This window comes from Equus asinus, chromosome 29 (assembly GCF_041296235.1).
Source record: "Equus asinus isolate D_3611 breed Donkey chromosome 29, EquAss-T2T_v2, whole genome shotgun sequence".
NCBI lineage: Eukaryota > Metazoa > Chordata > Mammalia > Perissodactyla > Equidae > Equus > Equus asinus.
In genome coordinates, this window is record NC_091818.1 from 41,676,949 (window position 1) to 41,694,507 (window position 17,559).

At 37.5% G+C, this 17,559-nt stretch overlaps 1 protein-coding gene across 3 annotated transcripts in view; it reads left to right on the plus strand.

Annotated features, from left to right (window-relative positions):
- Nucleotides 1–8,757: 8,757 nt before the first annotated feature.
- Nucleotides 8,758–17,559, plus strand: part of LOC106827241 (aldo-keto reductase family 1 member C23-like) — a 28,534-nt gene continuing 19,732 nt past the window's right edge. The window contains exons 1-6 of one of the 3 annotated variants that reach the window (XM_044762379.2): nt 8,758–9,533; nt 10,284–10,463; nt 12,448–12,615; nt 13,722–13,838; nt 15,127–15,204; nt 15,656–15,778. In XM_044762379.2, the coding sequence (XP_044618314.2) occupies nt 9,525–9,533; nt 10,284–10,463; nt 12,448–12,615; nt 13,722–13,838; nt 15,127–15,204; nt 15,656–15,778 (675 nt within the window). In that variant the 5' untranslated portion in view covers nt 8,758–9,524. The remainder of the gene's footprint in view (nt 9,534–10,283; nt 10,464–12,447; nt 12,616–13,721; nt 13,839–15,126; nt 15,205–15,655; nt 15,779–17,559) is intronic. The other 2 variants (XM_044762380.2, XM_044762381.2) reach the window with 2 other exon arrangements.

Consider the following 17,559-nt stretch of genomic DNA (forward strand, 5'->3'; position numbering starts at 1 on the left):
AAGGCTGATGTCTTCTGACCCTATTATCTTATCCACTTCTCAGTTCATACTCTTCAAGGTCATTGCTTGTAATTCCTTTCCAGGATATCTTGACATGATCCTTGTTCACACAGACAACTCAAGCTTCTCAGTGTTTCAACATCCCTCAACTCTGGAGTGTTTCTACTTCAACCTATACTACCAAAAGTAATTACTCCATTTTGTTTACTCCTTAGAATTGCTTCATCTGTGAAATCTGGTTTAACACATTCCACTCCAGTCAGCTCTCTTTCTCTGTGGTTTCTACTACACCTCAATCCATAAGTTTCTTGATTCATCCTGAATGGCAATCACTGAGTCTCTTTTTCCCCTTTTCATCCTTTCAATTCCCATTGAAGTTTACATATTCAAATTAGGTTAGGTAATAAATTAAATTGAAATTAAATCAGACTCCACTCATTCTCTGAATTTCTTCTTTAAACAGATTTGTTGCTGGGTGAGGTCTCCTGGCTATTTCAGGTCTTAGTCTGTCATTGTACCAATCATACAGGGCAAATGTTTCTAGAAAGAAGAGAAGGGCTCTGCTTTTATTAATGTGGAAGTTTTTGTTTGAATCTGATCCCCTATGTTTTAAAAGCTCACCAAGTGGTTCTAAGTGTGACCAAGATTTGAAACATCTAATCTAAAGTCCATCAGATTCTCACTATGATTTCAGTGGTCAAGGTATTTGCCTTCCGAGCACCCATTGTACTACAAATGGTTTGTTTAGGTCACTCTTGTTAACTCCATTGCCCTGGACATGTAATCACCGTGGGAAGAGGACTGTGTCCCATTCCTAGCCAGTGACACATGAGAGGAACTGTGCAGGGGGCTTCTAAGACAGTTTCCCTCACTTCTTAAAGCAAGCGGCCCCTCTCCTTTAAGTGGATATGCCCTATTGATATGTGTTGTGAAATTGCTGCCCTGTCTTCATCCAGCCCTAGGAGGATGCCAATACACAGAAGAAGGAAAAGCCAAGAGAACATCAGAGAAGATCTGGCCCTCCCGTGATAGAACCATGGCTAGCCCTTCCTCTGGAATTCTTGTTATGGGGTAACACATTTCTGTGGGGCTTAAGCCAATTAGAGGTAGGCTTTCTTGACGTGGTTGTATTCTAACTGAAAAAGCCATACAAGTTAATCACTAACTCTACACCTCCCTGCACTATGCATCTAGGCAGGAGTTTCACAATCTGTGGAAACTGCTGAGTCATCCCCTGAGAGCAGGAGCCGTGTGGATTCTAAAGGTTTCATGATAGTATTGGGAGATGTTATAATAAAAATGACGCTGTAGAGGTGGTGATCCCCAAAAGAGCCTCAGGTTCTCCTTCACTCATCTTGAGGCCACATTCAAGAGACACTTTGTTCCTCAGACAGAACCTAATTCATAAAACAATAGTGAGTGAAGTGTATTTTACTTCAAATTCATAGGGTGTGAATTTCATCAAACATCATAATTCAAACTCCATAAGTATCTCTTTAAACATTACTGTTTTTCCCCAACGTTCCTCCCAGGGCAATGACAGTGCCTCACATGCTATCATCTCCACCCTCCCTCCCTTCCATCCCTCCTCTCACACAGCCTCTATCATTGCCTGCCTTTTCCAAACCAATACAGTCTTACATTTGGCCCGCAGAGCCCCTCAGCCCCACGTTCCACAGCTATAAGCCTCTGTCAAGATAAACGGCACTCCTTTTGTTTCCACAGAACAACACATGACTCCAGTCTCCCCCGAGAAAATTCATTAAACAAAATAGGTCATTTCCGAGGGACAAGGGCTGCTGGGAAATTATTTTATTTATTTTTTAAGCCATGTCAATATTTTCTCTTCTGAGCAAATATTTGCTGTTCTCTGTGCACTGAGAATTCTCTGGTAGGGAATGAGTGAGGAGAAAATAAACCAATTATTGACTGGGAACATGAGCATTCTTTATTTATAGTTCCAACCTGCTCTCAAGGGGCTTATGACTGATAAATCCTTAGTTCTCTTGACATACAGTTTTCTTGTTCACACTGATTGTATAAACTGGGGAAAGTTTGAATCCCCAACAACTCCATTAACCCAGAATGGTCAAGCACGAGCCCTTATGGAGTAGCCAGTTTCTCCAGGGCACCTTGGGAAGCTAGGGGTTTCTAACTGGTCATTGAATTCATAGGGGAATGTCTAGCCTGGGCCCTTTTATAAAAGATTCAGAGGTGGGCTGACTGTGGCTATTTTGTAAACTGGTATTTGAGAAGTCTTTTTTAAAGACTGAGTAATGTATGGTTTTTCTTTGGAAAAATCCAATAACGCCTACCAGGCATGTTTTATAAGGCATTCCATGTTTTTCCTTTTTGAGCAATTTAACATCGCTGATGCAATGGACTATTTTCTGACCATTGCAGGTTCTAATCACTGTCTAGGTCACACTGCATTCTGAGTATTAGTTTCTGAATGACCACAGAAGAAGCACTGATTGGGATGAGTCCAAAACTTACCAATTCAGAACAAGATTTCATAGCACTGAGATGTAGGAGGGGGGTGGGTGTGATTGCTTAGTTGGTGTAAGCTGTCTGTCTCTGACCTTGGCGTTGACAATGAGAATGACAGAGAAGCTCACCAGTAGTCCCCCCAAAGCCACATCTGTTGTCTTTAAGAAGCTGTAGTTCAGGAAACTGAACTTATTTCTTCATCTTCATTAAAGCTGTAATCAGAAGTTCTACCTATTCTATTCTATTAGAAATTATCACTAATATTTTTCTGCTCTAAGTCTTGCACGTAGTTAACTGACATTCATTATTTATAAGGCGGTCCTGAAATATCTTCTTGTCTATGTTTAATATTGGAAACTCACTTGTCAATATTGCAAGCTAGGAGGAATTCTGCTCTACCCACACTATAATTCCACATAAAATAAAGAGATTAGAAACTTTGATCTTTGTTTCTTTTCAGAAATTAACTAAAAGAACAATGACCATCGCTTCCCAAATCATGGAAAACTGACTATGACTCAGATCTGTGAAGGAGTAAAGCAGAAATAATTTTAATATTAATCCAGACACATCCAATATATATATTTCAACACTATAATAAGTACAGTGTTCACCACACTAGGACCTCATGCCAACCAGTGCTTCCTTCCTACACTTATTCAGAAACTCATACTCAGAATGCAGTGTGACTGGAACAAAGGTTAGAAGAGGATTATGGTTAAATATTAGCTGATTGCATTGGAGGATATTGAACTCCTTAAAAAGGAGAAACAAGTAACCCCAAACTGCTGCTTGAATGTATAATAATTCTCCTTGAATGTGTCTGGATATTAAAATTTAACAACATTCTGAAAGAATTCATGCCATTTGAATGAGTAGCGTCAGTGGGACAGATGGCAGCTGAGTTGAAAAATCAGAAGGATGACTAAGGAAGAAAATTCAGAAGGTGAAATTCAAATAACATCCAAAATCAGAGGGGCTCAAGGGAAGGTCAGGCTGTGGAATTGCAACTACCGTATTCTTCTTCTTTTTATTTAAGATTTTATTTTTTTCCTTTTTCTCCCCAAAGCCCCCTGGTACATAGTTGTGTATTTTTAGTTGTGAGTCCTTCTAGTTGTGGCATGTGGGATGCCACCTCAGCATGGCCTGATTAGTGGTGCCATGTTGATGTCCAGGATTTGAACTGGCGAAACACTGAGCTGCCGAAGCGGAGCTTGCAAACTTAACCACTCAGCCACGGGGCGGCCTCCCTTTTTTATTTTGAGTGTTCAAATTTTTAGTTGTTTCATAAATATTATAATGTTTTTTGTTATATTTTATCTTATTATTTCAGAGATGATTTGAATCAGGGTTTTAAAATATGCATACATTGCATCAAGTTGAAATCTTCTGTTTTCCTTTTTTTTTTATTGAGTTGATAATACTTTACATCACTGTGAATGCAATCCCAATTACAATCGCAACAAAAAGAATAAAATATCTGGGAATAAATTTAACCAAGGAGCTAAAGGACTTATACAATGAAAACTATAAGACATTATTGAAATAAATAGATGATGACATAAAGAAATAGAAAGAGATTCCATGCACATGGATCAGAAGAATAAATATAGTTAAAATGTCTATACTACCCAAAGCAGTCTACAGATTCAATGCAATCCCAACCAGAATCCCTATGACATCCCTCACAGAAATAGAACAGAGAATCTTAAAATTCATAAGGGGCAACCAAAAACCCCAAATAGCTAAAGTAAGCCTGAGAAAAAAGAACAAAACTGGAGGTATCACAATCCCTGACTTCAAAATGTACTACAAAGCCATAGCAGTCAAAACAGCATGGTACTGATACAAAAAAAGGCACACAGATCAATGGAACAGAACTGAGAGCCCAGCAATAAAACTGCACATTCATGAACAGCTAATCTTCAACAAAGGTGCCAAGAACATACAATGCAGCAAAGATTATCTCTTCATGGGGCTGGCCCAGTGGCGCAGCGGTTAAGTTCGCACAGTCCGCTTCCCGGCTGCCCGGGGTTCGCTGGTTTGCATCCCAGGTGCAGACATGGCACTGCTTGGCATGCCGTGCTGTGACAGGTGTCCCACATATAAAGTAGAGGAAGATGGGCACAGATGTTAGCTCAGGACCAGGCTTCCTCAGCAAAAAGAGGAGGACTAGCAGTAGTTAGCTCAGGGCTAATCTTCCTCGGAAAAAAAAAAAGAGATTATCTCTTCAATAAACGGTTTTGGGAAATCTGAACAACCACTTGCAAAAGAATGAAAGTAGACCATTATCTCACACCATACACAAAAACAAACTCAAAATGTATCAAAGACTTGAAGATAAGTCCTGAAACCATAAAACTCCTGGAAGATAATACAGGTAATATACTCTTTGACTTCGAAATGCCATGTCTTCTCAGACAAGGGAAACAAAGAAAAAATAAACAAGTGGGACTTCATCAGACTAAAGAGCTTCTGCAACACAAAGAAAACTAGGATCAAAACAAAAAGGCAACTCACCAATTTGAAGAAAATATTTGCAAATCATATATCCAACAGGGGGTTAATCTCCATAATACATAAACTCACACAACTGAACAACAAAAAAACAAACAGCCTGATCAAAAAATGGGCAGTGGATATGAGTAGACATTTTTCCAACTACTACATTCTTGATCTCAGCGTCAACAATTTGTGATCTCTATTATTGAGACCATGGGGCAAGTCCTGAACATCCCCAATTTGAGCTAAGTACTGGGTCCACCAAAATCTAGACAACCCGCTCACTGATTGTGAATAATCCTTGGAATTTCTAACCTGGTGGTTTTCAGTAGGGTCATCATATGTGCTTACAGCAGATCTACTGTGAGAAGAGAGGGCCTACACCAGGCTGTTGGGGTATGTAAGGAATCCCTTAGATGTGTAAATCACTTTGGTTAGTATTGCCATCTTAATATCAAGTCTTTCAGTTATGAAAGTGATTGTCTTTCTGTATATCTGGTCTTCTTTAATTTCTTTAAACAGCTTTTAGTATTTTTATTGTACATGTCTTTTGCCCCATTAGTTGTTATTCCAAAGTATTTTATTCATTTTCATGCTGTTATAAAGGGAATTGTTTTTATAAATTGCATTTTCAGATTGCTCTTTGTTCGTGTATAGAAATGTAATTGATTTTTCTGCATTGCTTTTGTATTGTGCACCTTTGCTGAGATTATCTATTAGTTCCAACAGTTTCTCATTTGATCTTTAGGGTTTTCTACATATAAGATCATGCATCTTGGAACAGAGATGATTTTACATTTTAATTTCCATTTTGGATGCATATAATTTCTTTTTCTTGTCTTATTACTATAATAGGAACTTGCAACACTATGCAGACTATGAGTGGCAGGAGAGGCTAAATTTTTCATATTACTCATCTTAAGGGGAAATATTTTTTTCCCTGTGTGATGTTACTTGTGGCTTTTTCATGTGTGCTTCATTGAGGAAGATTCTCTTTCTAGTTTGTTGATTTTTTTTCTCATGAAACGGTATTGTTTTGTGAAATGCTTTTTCCACATCAACTGAGATGATCATGTCATTTTCTTAAATCCTATTAATGTGGTATATTGCATTTAACAATTTTTATATGTTAAACAATCGTTACATTCCAGGAATGAATCCCACTTGGTCATGGTGTAAAATTTTTAGTATGCTGCTGAGTTCAGTTTCTAATTTTTTTTTTTGAGAATTTTTAGTTCTCAAATCATAGGGAATATTTGTCTTTAGTTCATTTTCTCATAGTATCTTTGTTTGGCTTTGTATCAAGGTAATGCTGGCCTCATATAATGAACTAGAAAGTATTCCATGCTCTTCAATTTTTTGCAAGAGTTAAGAGTGATTGTTGTTAATTCTACCTTAAATGCTTGGTGGAATTCATTAGCAAAGCAATCCGTCCCTGGGCTTTTCTTTGTTGGGAGGTTTGTGATTACTGATTCAGTCTCCTTAACAGCTATAGGTCTACTCAGGTTTTCCATTCCTTCATGACTCAGTGTTTGTAAATTATGTGTTTCTAGGAATTTTCCATTTCATCAGAATTTCTCAATTTATTAGCATACAGTTGGTCATAGTACTCTTTTTTTCTATTTTCTTATTGATCTTCTGTCTAGTTGTATTTTCCATGATTGAAAGTGGGGTATTGAAGTTTCCAACTAATTTTATAAGGTGTCTATTTCTCCCTTCAATTCTGTCAATGTGGTTTTTACATATTGTGGAGCTCTGATGTTTGGTACATATGTGTTTATAATTCTTCTATATTCTTGGTGGATTGACACTTTTATCAATATATAATATCCATTTTTTTGTCTCATATCACAATTTTTATCTTAATTTTTTTGTCTGTAACTGATATAGCCACACCAGCTCTCTTTTTTGTTACTATATGCATGGAATATGCTTTACCATTTTTCCCTTTCAAACTGTTTGTGTCCTTAAACCTGAAGTGAGTATCTTATAGAGAACATATACTTGATTCTGCTATTTTAAACACGCTCTGCCAATCTGTACCTTTTGATTGGTGGAGTTTATTTACGTGTAAATTATTTACTAATAGGGAAACACTTAGATTTTATTTTTTTCCATGTGACTTAAGTTGCTTATTTCCTCCAGTAATACCTTCCTTTGGGTTTAGAGGGTTTTTGGTAGTGACATATTTTCATCCCTTCTCACGTTCAATTGAATATATTCTATTGTTACTTTCTTTCTGGTTACCATGGGGATTATGGATAATATTGTAAAGTTATAATAATCTATTTTTAATTGATACTCGTTGAACTGCAGTGCCATGGAAAACTCTGTTCCCATACAGCTCTTTCTCTTCTCCTAATTATGCTACTGATATCACCAATTTCATCTTTATGCATTGTGTACATATCAATGTAGATGCATAACTAGTTTTATGCATTCATCTTTTAAATTTTATAGAAATGAAAAAATAGTTACAATCCGAGATTATGAAAGTACATGACTTTATGTTTGCACATATATTTACCTATACTGGAGGCCTTTTTATCTTTATATGAATTTGATTTTCTTTTAATGTCCTTTTATTGAATCTTAATGACTCCCTTTACATTTCTTGTAGGGCGGTTCTAGTAGTAATGAGGTCTTTCAGCCTTTGTTCATTTGACATTGTCTTAATTACTCCCTTATTTATAACAGATATTTTTGCCTAATATGGAATTCTTGGTTTTCAGGGTTTTTTCTATCTTTTAGAACTTGAAATATGTAATCTCAATACCTTATATCACCCAAGGTCTCTGATGAGAAATCTGTTGATAATCTTATCCAGGATCTCTTGTACCTGATGAGTCACGTTTCTTTTGCTCCTTCAAGAAAGTCCCTGGACTTTGTTTTCAACAGTTTGAATATCATGTATGTAGGTGTGGATATCTTTGAGTTATCCTACCTGTAATTCTTTGAATTTCTTGGATTTGTTGATGATAAGTGTTTTACATCCAGTTTCGGGAGTTTTTGTTCATTATTTCTTCTCCAGATAATCTCTCTGTCCCATCCTCTCTCTCTTCCCGCTCTGGCACTCTGATAATGTGTATATTAGTCCTCATGATGGTTATCTATAAGTCAGTTTAGGGTCAGTTCATGTTTCTTCATTTTGTTTTTTCTCTTCCTTGGGCTCCACAATTTCTATATCTATTTCATATTATCATTTTATTTGTATATGATTTATCTGAATTCCTTTAGTTTTATGTCAATTTTTGCTTTAGCAATTTGAGCATACATAAGACAGTTGTATTAAAACTCTTTCTCTACTAAGTCCAATGTGTATGCTTGTTCAGGAACATTTTCTGCCAGTTTTTTTTCTTTTTAATCAATAATGGTTTTGGGTTTTTTGGTACGTTTATGTGTATGTTTAATGGGGCATTAGAAAAAACACTCACCTCTCCCAGTAATTGCAGATTTGTTCTGTGAACTGACAGTGTTTCACTTCTTAGCTTGGCATACTCCTAGTCTTGAGATCAGCCCAACGTGAAATGTGAAAGTCTATTCTGTTCTTTTGGGATCATGTATCTTGCCTGGCCTGTGTGTGGATTTTTTAACTCCCCTGAATACATGGGTGATTTATGAACGTCTGAATATCCCAAAAATACATACTCCAGATCCTCCTCAGTGCTTTATGTGGTCTATTCTATGTCTTCACTCTTAATCTCTTGCCTCTGGCAAGAAACTATAGATCTGTGAATCTACAGTCCCCCTGCAGCCAAATGAGCCATTCCAGCTACCTTTCAGCTCAATCTTAGAGTCCAGCAAAACAGAAAGCAGTCTTTCAGGCAGCCCCCAAATAGCTTAGAACATTGCAAATCAGATCTCTGATCACTCTGGTTTGAGGGAGGTAACTGGGCAGCGGGGTAATGGCTCTTACAGACCAATTCAGTGCTGTGCCAGGAAGGAGGAGGGGCAAGGGTGAGTCAAAACATGGTGAAATTTCCTATCACTTTTAATAATGGCTTTTTCCTAACTGAGTGCTCATTTTATTCCTGTAGATCTTTGACAATTTTCCACAGCTCCTATAAGGTTATTTCAGCTAGTTTGTGGTTGTTTCCTTATGTTCCCATGGGAGAACTCAGAGATTCTAGTCCACCATTTTGCTGACATCACCTTGTGTGTTCAATTTTCAATGACTTAATAATATTTCATAGTATCAATGCATCATGATTTCCCTAACTCTTCCCAAGTTGATTGTAATGTAAGTTGTTTATAGATTTTTCTTTCATGAATCCTGTTGAGCAAGGTAATAAATTATGTAAAATATTTCTCAGTTCTTCTGGTACTTACATCATGATAGTTTTCTAAAAGTGATATAACTGGGTGAAATTTATAAACACTCTGAAATTCTGTTTTCATACTGCAACTAATATCCAAAAATTGTTAATAATTAAGAATCCCCTTGCCAAAAGATCTTTCAAAATTACGCCCTTGTTAGGACAGTATATTCTTTTTATAAAGCAAGGAAGAAAGAAACAAAAAGAATTCTGCTGATGGCAAAGGTAAAAAGGCAAATATTCTTTCAATTTGAAGTTTTAATTCTTTATTAAGGGTCAGAATTTTGAAAAATGCTGATTAATCATTCCTCTAAATTGGGTGTGTGTGTGTGTGTGTGTAAATGGAGTAAGATAGTTAATTGTCTCAAATAATTTCTGATCAAGAAGGGGCTTATTGGGGCTAGCCCTGTGGCTGAGTGGTTAAATTCATGTGATCCACTTTGGGGAGACAGGGTTTCACTGGTTTGGATCCTGGGCATGGATTTGGCACTGCACATCAAGCCATGCTGAGGCAGTGTCCCACATAGCACAACCAGAAGGAGCTACAACTAGAATATACAACTATATGCTGGGGGCTTTGGGGAGAAGAATAAAAAGAAGAAGAAGGAGGAGGAGGAGGGGGAGGAGCAGGAGAAAAAGGAAGATTGGTAACAGATATTAGTTCAGGTGCTAGTCTTTAAAAAAAAAAGATGGGCTTAATCATGGCAAATAGAAAGAGATTGACATCTGGAGGTTTCTAGTCTAAAATACAGTCAATATTATTGTTCAGCAAGTCTCTTGTAATAATTACAGTGTACGTGGATCCTGAATGAAAAATTTACTGTGTAAGAAATTAAAGATTTCTTTACTTCTATATAATAGTTCATTAAGTTTCCTCTTTGACAACAAACAAACACATCAACTGGTTCCAATTTTCTTCTCATTCCATGGCTTAATCTTTTGTCCATGCTTCTCCCACAATCCTTTTGCTAATAGCTGGACTATGGACTTGGGTGTTACCTTCCTGTTATTCGTATAACTTGTGAGGGCAGAAGAATAAAACAGTCTGTTTTGATAGAGGAACAACAGGCAATGGATCCCAAAGGTTGGCGTGTGGAGCTAAACGATGGTCACTTCATTCCTGTCCTAGGATTTGGCACCTTTGAAGGTGAAAAGGTAAGAATAGTGGTCATGTATTTAAGGATTCAAAAGAAAAAAGACCTATCATGAGTGGAAGCTGACTGGGGTTGTCAAGTCATGGAAATCCTGTGTGGCTTTACCAGGCTTATTTGGTTCTTCTAACCAGGCTGGAACCATTGTTTATACAAAGAGACTATGTAGCCAGGGTTCAATATGCATTGGAGTCTAATCATGTGGTCACCTACAGATTATTGTGGATTCTCCTCCAGGTCCTATCTATTTCCCAGCTTGGCAAGAGAGAAGAAACTCAGAAGTCAAGAATACTGATTATCATGTGCATTGCTTTGAGTATGATTACATGGGAGTGGTTTCTCTGCATATTTCTGGAATTCAAAAAATCTTTCCCCCCAACAAGAAGACATGATCCAGAGAAAGATTTGTAGTTAGAGTTCCTGGAGATGAGGTGAATGACAAATGATGGGAGAGAGTTGCTGTTCTGCTCTGGGGTAGGCTGCTGAGTGCCAGGCAAAACATACTGTGCCTGTAGTTTCCTTCATACTCCTCCTTTTGCTTGGGAATTTATCCAGAATAGAAAATATGGTATCATTTGAAAGAATAATCTTCAGTCTTCCAGGAAAAGTTTCAAGATTTGGTCCCTTGTTACTGTACATTTGGTTGAAGCAAATAGGTTGAGTTTGAGCTTAGAAATAAGAGTAAACAAGTGGACAAGTCACTAGACTGTAAACCAGAATGTTTCCATCCAATTCTGTCTTTAGACAAGCTGTATGACAAGGGATGAGTGCTTAAACTTTGAGTCTCACTTTCTCATCTATAAAACAGAAGGAAATATTCAAAGAGATGTTTTGGAGACAGATGACAGGGCTTGTTTACTTTGTAGTGAAAAGTGAGATGAAGGGGAGGCAAGGGTCAGGGGTACCACTAAAGCTTCAGCTTCCATAAACTTCTCAAGGCCTTTACATGTCAGGAAAGAGCATGAACAGCAGAGGGCAGTTAGACCATATACCTAGTTCCTAGCAACATCATTGAATAAAGAAAACTTCTGAAATACTTAAAAAGAAATGGAATACTGTTCAGCCTTAAAATAGAAGGAAATTCTGCCATTTGCAAGCTCATGGATGAAGCTGAAGGACATTATGCTAACTGAAATAAGACCTACACAGAAAGAAAAATACTGCATGATGTCACTTGTATATATATGGAATCTAAAAATGGGAAACACATAGAAGCAGAGAGCAGAGGAGTGGTGACCAGGGGCTGGGGAAGGGGCAGTAGGAGAAATGGGGAGAGGTTGGTCATAGGATACAAATGTCAGTTATAAGATGAATCAGTTCTGGAGAACTAATGTACAACGTGGTGGCTATACTTAACGATAATGTATTATATTCTTGAGATTTGCTAAGAGAGGAGATCTTAAGTGTTCTCAGTCCACATGTAAAGAAGTTATCTGTATGATGTGATGGGTATGTAATTTAGCTTAATCGTGGTAATCATTTAACAATGTATACATATATGAAAACATCAAATTGTGCAACTTAAATATGTACTTCTTAATACAATTATACTTATATACAATTTTTATTTAGCATGTTCTGTGTGACTAGATTAGTATTCTTAGAAGCTATCATCTTGTTTCTTGAGACTTCATTCCATGTATCTTTTCCCTGTGTTGATTTTGCTTATAACCTCTTGAAATATAAATCATATCCATGACTACAACTATATGCTGAGTCCTTAGTGTTCTTTCTGCAAATCGCTGAACCAGGGGATGGTCTTAGGAACCTTGATTGCTAGTGATGAAGCAGTAAATGCCCAGGATTGAAGGGGTTTCCTGGGAAGTCCAGCTTTTATTACTTACAAGGAACGACCCAGGCAGATTGCATTGTGTTCCTCACCACACATGCAGAAGTGACCTAAGACGTGAGGTAAAGGACGAAGTTTGTTCCTTATCTCTCTCTCAATTGAATGAATATCCAACTACTACCTTTGTTTGCTCACCTAGGTTCCTAAAAGCAAACCTACGGAGGACATTAAATTAGGTATAGATGCTGGGTTCAGACATATCGATTGTGCGCATTCATACAGTAATGAAAAGGAGATTGGACTGGGTATCCGAAGCAAAATTGAAGATGGCACTGTGAAGAGAGAAGATTTATTCTGCAGTACAAAGGTGCTGTGTATGTGGTGTGTGTGCACAGGTGTGAACATGATTGTGTGGAGAAGATAATTATGTGACAGAATCAGTAGTTGTTTGGTGAATTGGGCTTATTGGCACAACCTCTTACACATATTCATGTATTAAATTTACTGTCAAAATAAATGATGGCAAGGGCTGGCCTAGTGGTGCAGCAGTTAAGTGTGCATGCTCCGCTTCAGCGGCCTGGGGTTCGAGGGTTCGGATCCCAGGTGCAGACCCAGCACCACTTGGCAAGCCATGCTGTGGCAGGTGTCCCACATATAAAGTAGAGGAAGATGGGCACGGATGTTAGCTCAAGGCCAGTCTTCCTCAGCAAAAAGAGGAAGATTGGCAGCAGATGCTATCTCAGGGCTAATCTTCCTCAAAAAAAAAAAAGAAAGAAAAAGATGATGACTTTCTCCTCCTTGCTTTGTCCACATCTTTTGATTTTAAGGTAAAGTCAATTTACTTTTCTTAGGCTCAGGCCATATCAGTGTGATTTTGCATTGAATAAGGCAGAACTGTGATGAAATTATAACCCTTCTTATTATCTGGGTGACTTACTAAAATTTCTTAGTATTCTGAACCTCAATTCTAAACTCCACCAGTAAGACAGGTAAATACAAGAGGCACTTTGTGTATTAAACAAGATATAGCTAAAGTGTCTCGAATTGTGTCCAGCCCCTATTAATGTTTTCAAAGCACTTTTTCCCTACAGTTATCGAAACAAAAGAGATACCACTTATTCCCCACAGGACTGGACATTTGGTAGAATTAGGCTATGTTTGTGAACTGATTTGTAATCTCCATCAAGCGGAATACAGATAATGGGCATGGTTATTATTTGGTAGCACATTTTGTCTCTTGGTTCATTTCACTCCATTGTTAGTAGATGTACTGATGATAAACCCAAACAAATAATGGAGTTTCTGTGGGTAATTCAGATCAAAAAGGAACCCAAGAAGGAAAAAAAGCATTTTTCCTCTGTGGTCATCAGCTTCCAACCAGTAGAAAAATGTCTAATTATTATGTGAAACAAGAAAAACAAAACTGACTGAAGTATTAATCAAACACAACTTCCATTCTTTTAACTTCTGCAGCTTTGGTCCACTTTCCTTCGATCAGAGTTGGTCCAACCAGCCTTGGAAAACTCTCTGAAAAATCTTCAACTGGACTATGTTGATCAGTATATTATTCATTATCCAGTGGCTCTGAAGGTTGGCAATTTGGGTGATCACACCTATTTTACTACTTGGGTCACAATGTCTATTTACTTGCATGGATGATTGAATTAAGATTTTACTTATAAGGATGTAGGCATTATTACACTAGAGAAGAATTTCCAGAACAGTCATTCCTCATTAGCTGTTTATGTCCTTTTTTTGAATCCTCAATTTCCTTACCATGCCTCCCAGAGAAAAGGGTTGAACAAGCTCAAGTCCTCTGCCTCAAAAACTTGAGGAAATAAAAATAGGCATCGTCAATATGCAGTCCTATTCATGACTCCCGAGCTTCTTGGGGATGTCACAAACACAGTTTCATGCAGCTGTGTTGAGCAGTGAAACTGCTGTATCCTTGGGCATAATGAGTTGATCTCCTCTTTTGCCATTTCAAGTGGGAAGCAGATATGATGGTGGCACCTCTGGGTGGCTCTAAAACTAGCCGCCTTCATGGCATTTGTGACACCTTGACTACACCATTGGCTATCTTTGCAATGGAATTTTGTAGACTGCACTTAACCATTAATTAGTGTGTTATGTATAATTCTTCATTGTAAGTTATAGAGAGCTACTCAAGCTCTCCTATGAAGAAGTTTATTGGTCTATGTCAATGGGAAGTCCATGACATGGATAGATTTAAGAATTTGGAATAGTCTTCAGAAATATCTCCTCTCCCCTATCTCTTAACTTTGCATTGCTATTGGTTTGCTTCATTTTTGTTACAACATTTTCCACTGATGGCAAATATGGCCATGGGACATTGCAAGGCAAGTGTTCATTTATACTTGAGAGTGTCTCTGAATCTTTCAGCATCCATAATAATCCTTAAGAGAATTTTCAATCAATGTTTGGTTCATGTGCCTGCCCTTGGACCATTGGAAACTGGGAGGGATAAGGAACTCTGATTGTCTAGTCTGGGCCAAGATTGCAATAGTTATTCTGGAAATAAGGCCATGTATCTTACTGTCATCCCAGTGCTATGGAAGCTTTCTGTAAGAAGAAAGTATAGGGAGCAGTAACATAAGTCACAATGAGTCCACAAGAGGACCTTGGGAAGTGGTATTTATTAAAACATACAATAAGTGTAAGAGCTTGGAGGAAGCCTGCTTCCTAAAGACATTCCTTACAGCTCCATAAACAAATAACATCAGAAATATTAATATCTAGAATGTTACACACCCACCTCATGTAGGTTTAGTTTCTTGGCTCTAGATGGACCTGACAGCCTAGCTAAGTGTGGAGAAATTATCTTATGACATCACTAACATAGCTACTTCTACTCCAGCCAGGGGAGGAACTTTTTCCAGAAGATGAACATGGAAAACTGATATTTGACACAGTGGATCTCTGTGCCACATGGGAGGTGAGTGCTTGAGGAGAGAGCACAGAGGAGAAAGACAGAAGGGAATCTAGTTAATTTCTTCCACTTGTGAGAATGGGCTATGCACTTTCAGATTTAGAAATTAATTAAAATAATGGCTATGCTGTAGTAATGTGTAGGAAATAATTACTGAAATGTTTATAGAGAGGAACAGAGGAGGAGAATTTGGGACAATGAGGATAGGCATCTCTTTTCTTCAATGTGTAATACTCTTTCACATTTTTCTAAGTAGAAGACTGTAATTCTTACTCTTGCTGTCACTGCATTCTTTCCCTATTTAATTTACTAGATTTTCTCTTCTTGATAATCATGCCAATTAGGTTCATTGTGGTGTCTCGATAGTTGTTCCTTGTAACAGATTTTTTTTTCTTCCATATTTTCTTGGTTTATAGCTATTTTAGCAAATGATTCTTCATCATCGCTTCCTCCACAGGCCATGGAGAAGTGTAAGGATGCAGGATTGACCAAGTCCATTGGCGTGTCCAACTTTAATCGCAGGCAGCTGGAGATGATCCTGAACAAGCCAGGGCTCAAGTATAAGCCTGTCTGCAATCAGGTGAGCACCCTTGGTCTCATCTTCTTTCTGCACTTCACCTCCTTCTTCTTACACTATTGTCAGATGTCTATTCTCCCTACCTTTTTGGAAGAGAATATGGTAAAGAGCAGAGCCTCTGTCTAGATTGGCATGAATAGAACTCATAATTGTACCTCTGTTTTGTAAAGTCTTTGTGAACAAACTGGTGAGACTTTAGTTCTAAATTGCACATGAGAATTTAGGGAAGGTATAGGAGGTAATGGAGGGCTAAAATAGTTACCAGACCTTAGAGGGCAGGTGACGTTTCCCTCAGCTGTCAAGTAAAGCCAGAAATTGGATGGGTGAGTGATTTGGAGGGTATTAGGTACATCATGATGATCATGAAAACATGGAATGGGCAGTAAATAAGGAAAGAGTGAATATAAGATGAAGGCGATGCCAGGGATTTTTGTGCCATTTGAATACCTGGATTCTTCATCTTGGTATCTCTGTTTTCAGGGGTCTTCTAGTGGGATGCATGGATATAAGAAAAATTAGCTGTAGATTATGAAAGTCGTCTAGGCTAGAGGGATGGTTTATAGTGATACTAGTGTTGGACAAAATCAACATTCAGGAACATTTAGCGGGAACATAGAGCAGACCTTGTGATTTACTCAGTCTTTGTCTGGTTCTCATCATTGACTTATACCCTTAAATGAATTGTTTAGATACATTATTCTGTGTCTGGTTCTGTGCTTCTACTTTTTTTTTGTTCTATTATTTTTAATTATGAAAAGAATGCTTAGCAGATTGTTCATTTTAGACAGATAATTTTAGATTCCTCATATACCTGGTATCATGTAGTAGTTGTCCTGCTGTGCATGTCTCATTTCATTTGCCATATGTCCCCAGGGTATAACTTGGAGTCAAGGAGTAAGAGTCTTTGATTGCAAAATCCGGCCTATAAAATTCAAGAAATTGACATAGTGTTATAACATTATTGATTTTCAATTATAAATGTTAAAATACTCATGTAATTCTAATATTAGTTTTACTCCCAATTAATATTATAAAAATGTTCAGATATTCAGAGAAGTGAAGAGTATGATACACAACATACAGGTTTTCCCTCCTATATCCAAAATTGTTCACATTTTGCCACATTGGCAAATATATGTATATATATGTGTATATATCTGCATACATATATGTAACATTTTGGCAACCTTCTTCAAAGTAAGCTATAGACATGATAATTCACCCCTACAGACCTCAGAAAGATTATCATCTAGTAGCCAATCCAAATGTGTCTTTCAATGTCATTTATTGATCTTCTTTTCTAATGAGGAGCCAATTGTGGTCCACATATTACTTTCAGTCATGTGTCACTCTCAATCTAAAATAGTCACTCAACCCTTTTTATACCGTGACATCCAGACAGGTTTTTGTGAAATGTTCTGGATTTATCTGATTGTTATCTGGAGATGTTAATTAACTTGTTTCTTTATCCCCAGTTTCTGTAAATCAGAAGTTATATCTGAATGCCTTATAACATTAAAGTTAAATATTTATGGCAAAAAAAAAAAAAATCCTTTGCATGCTGTGTTCCTCACCTCACACTCCATTGGGAAACCCATCATGACAAGTTGTCCCACTAGGAGAGATCTTAGTTTTATTCTCTTGGTTAAGCGAGTGTTAGCCAGGTCTTTTCTTTGTAAATGTGTATTTTCCCCTTTGAATTTACCTAGTATTCTGGTGGGTGGTGATTGTCATCAGGGGAAGTCATATTGCCCCAAAGTTTTCACAGAATGGTTGAGTAGCCA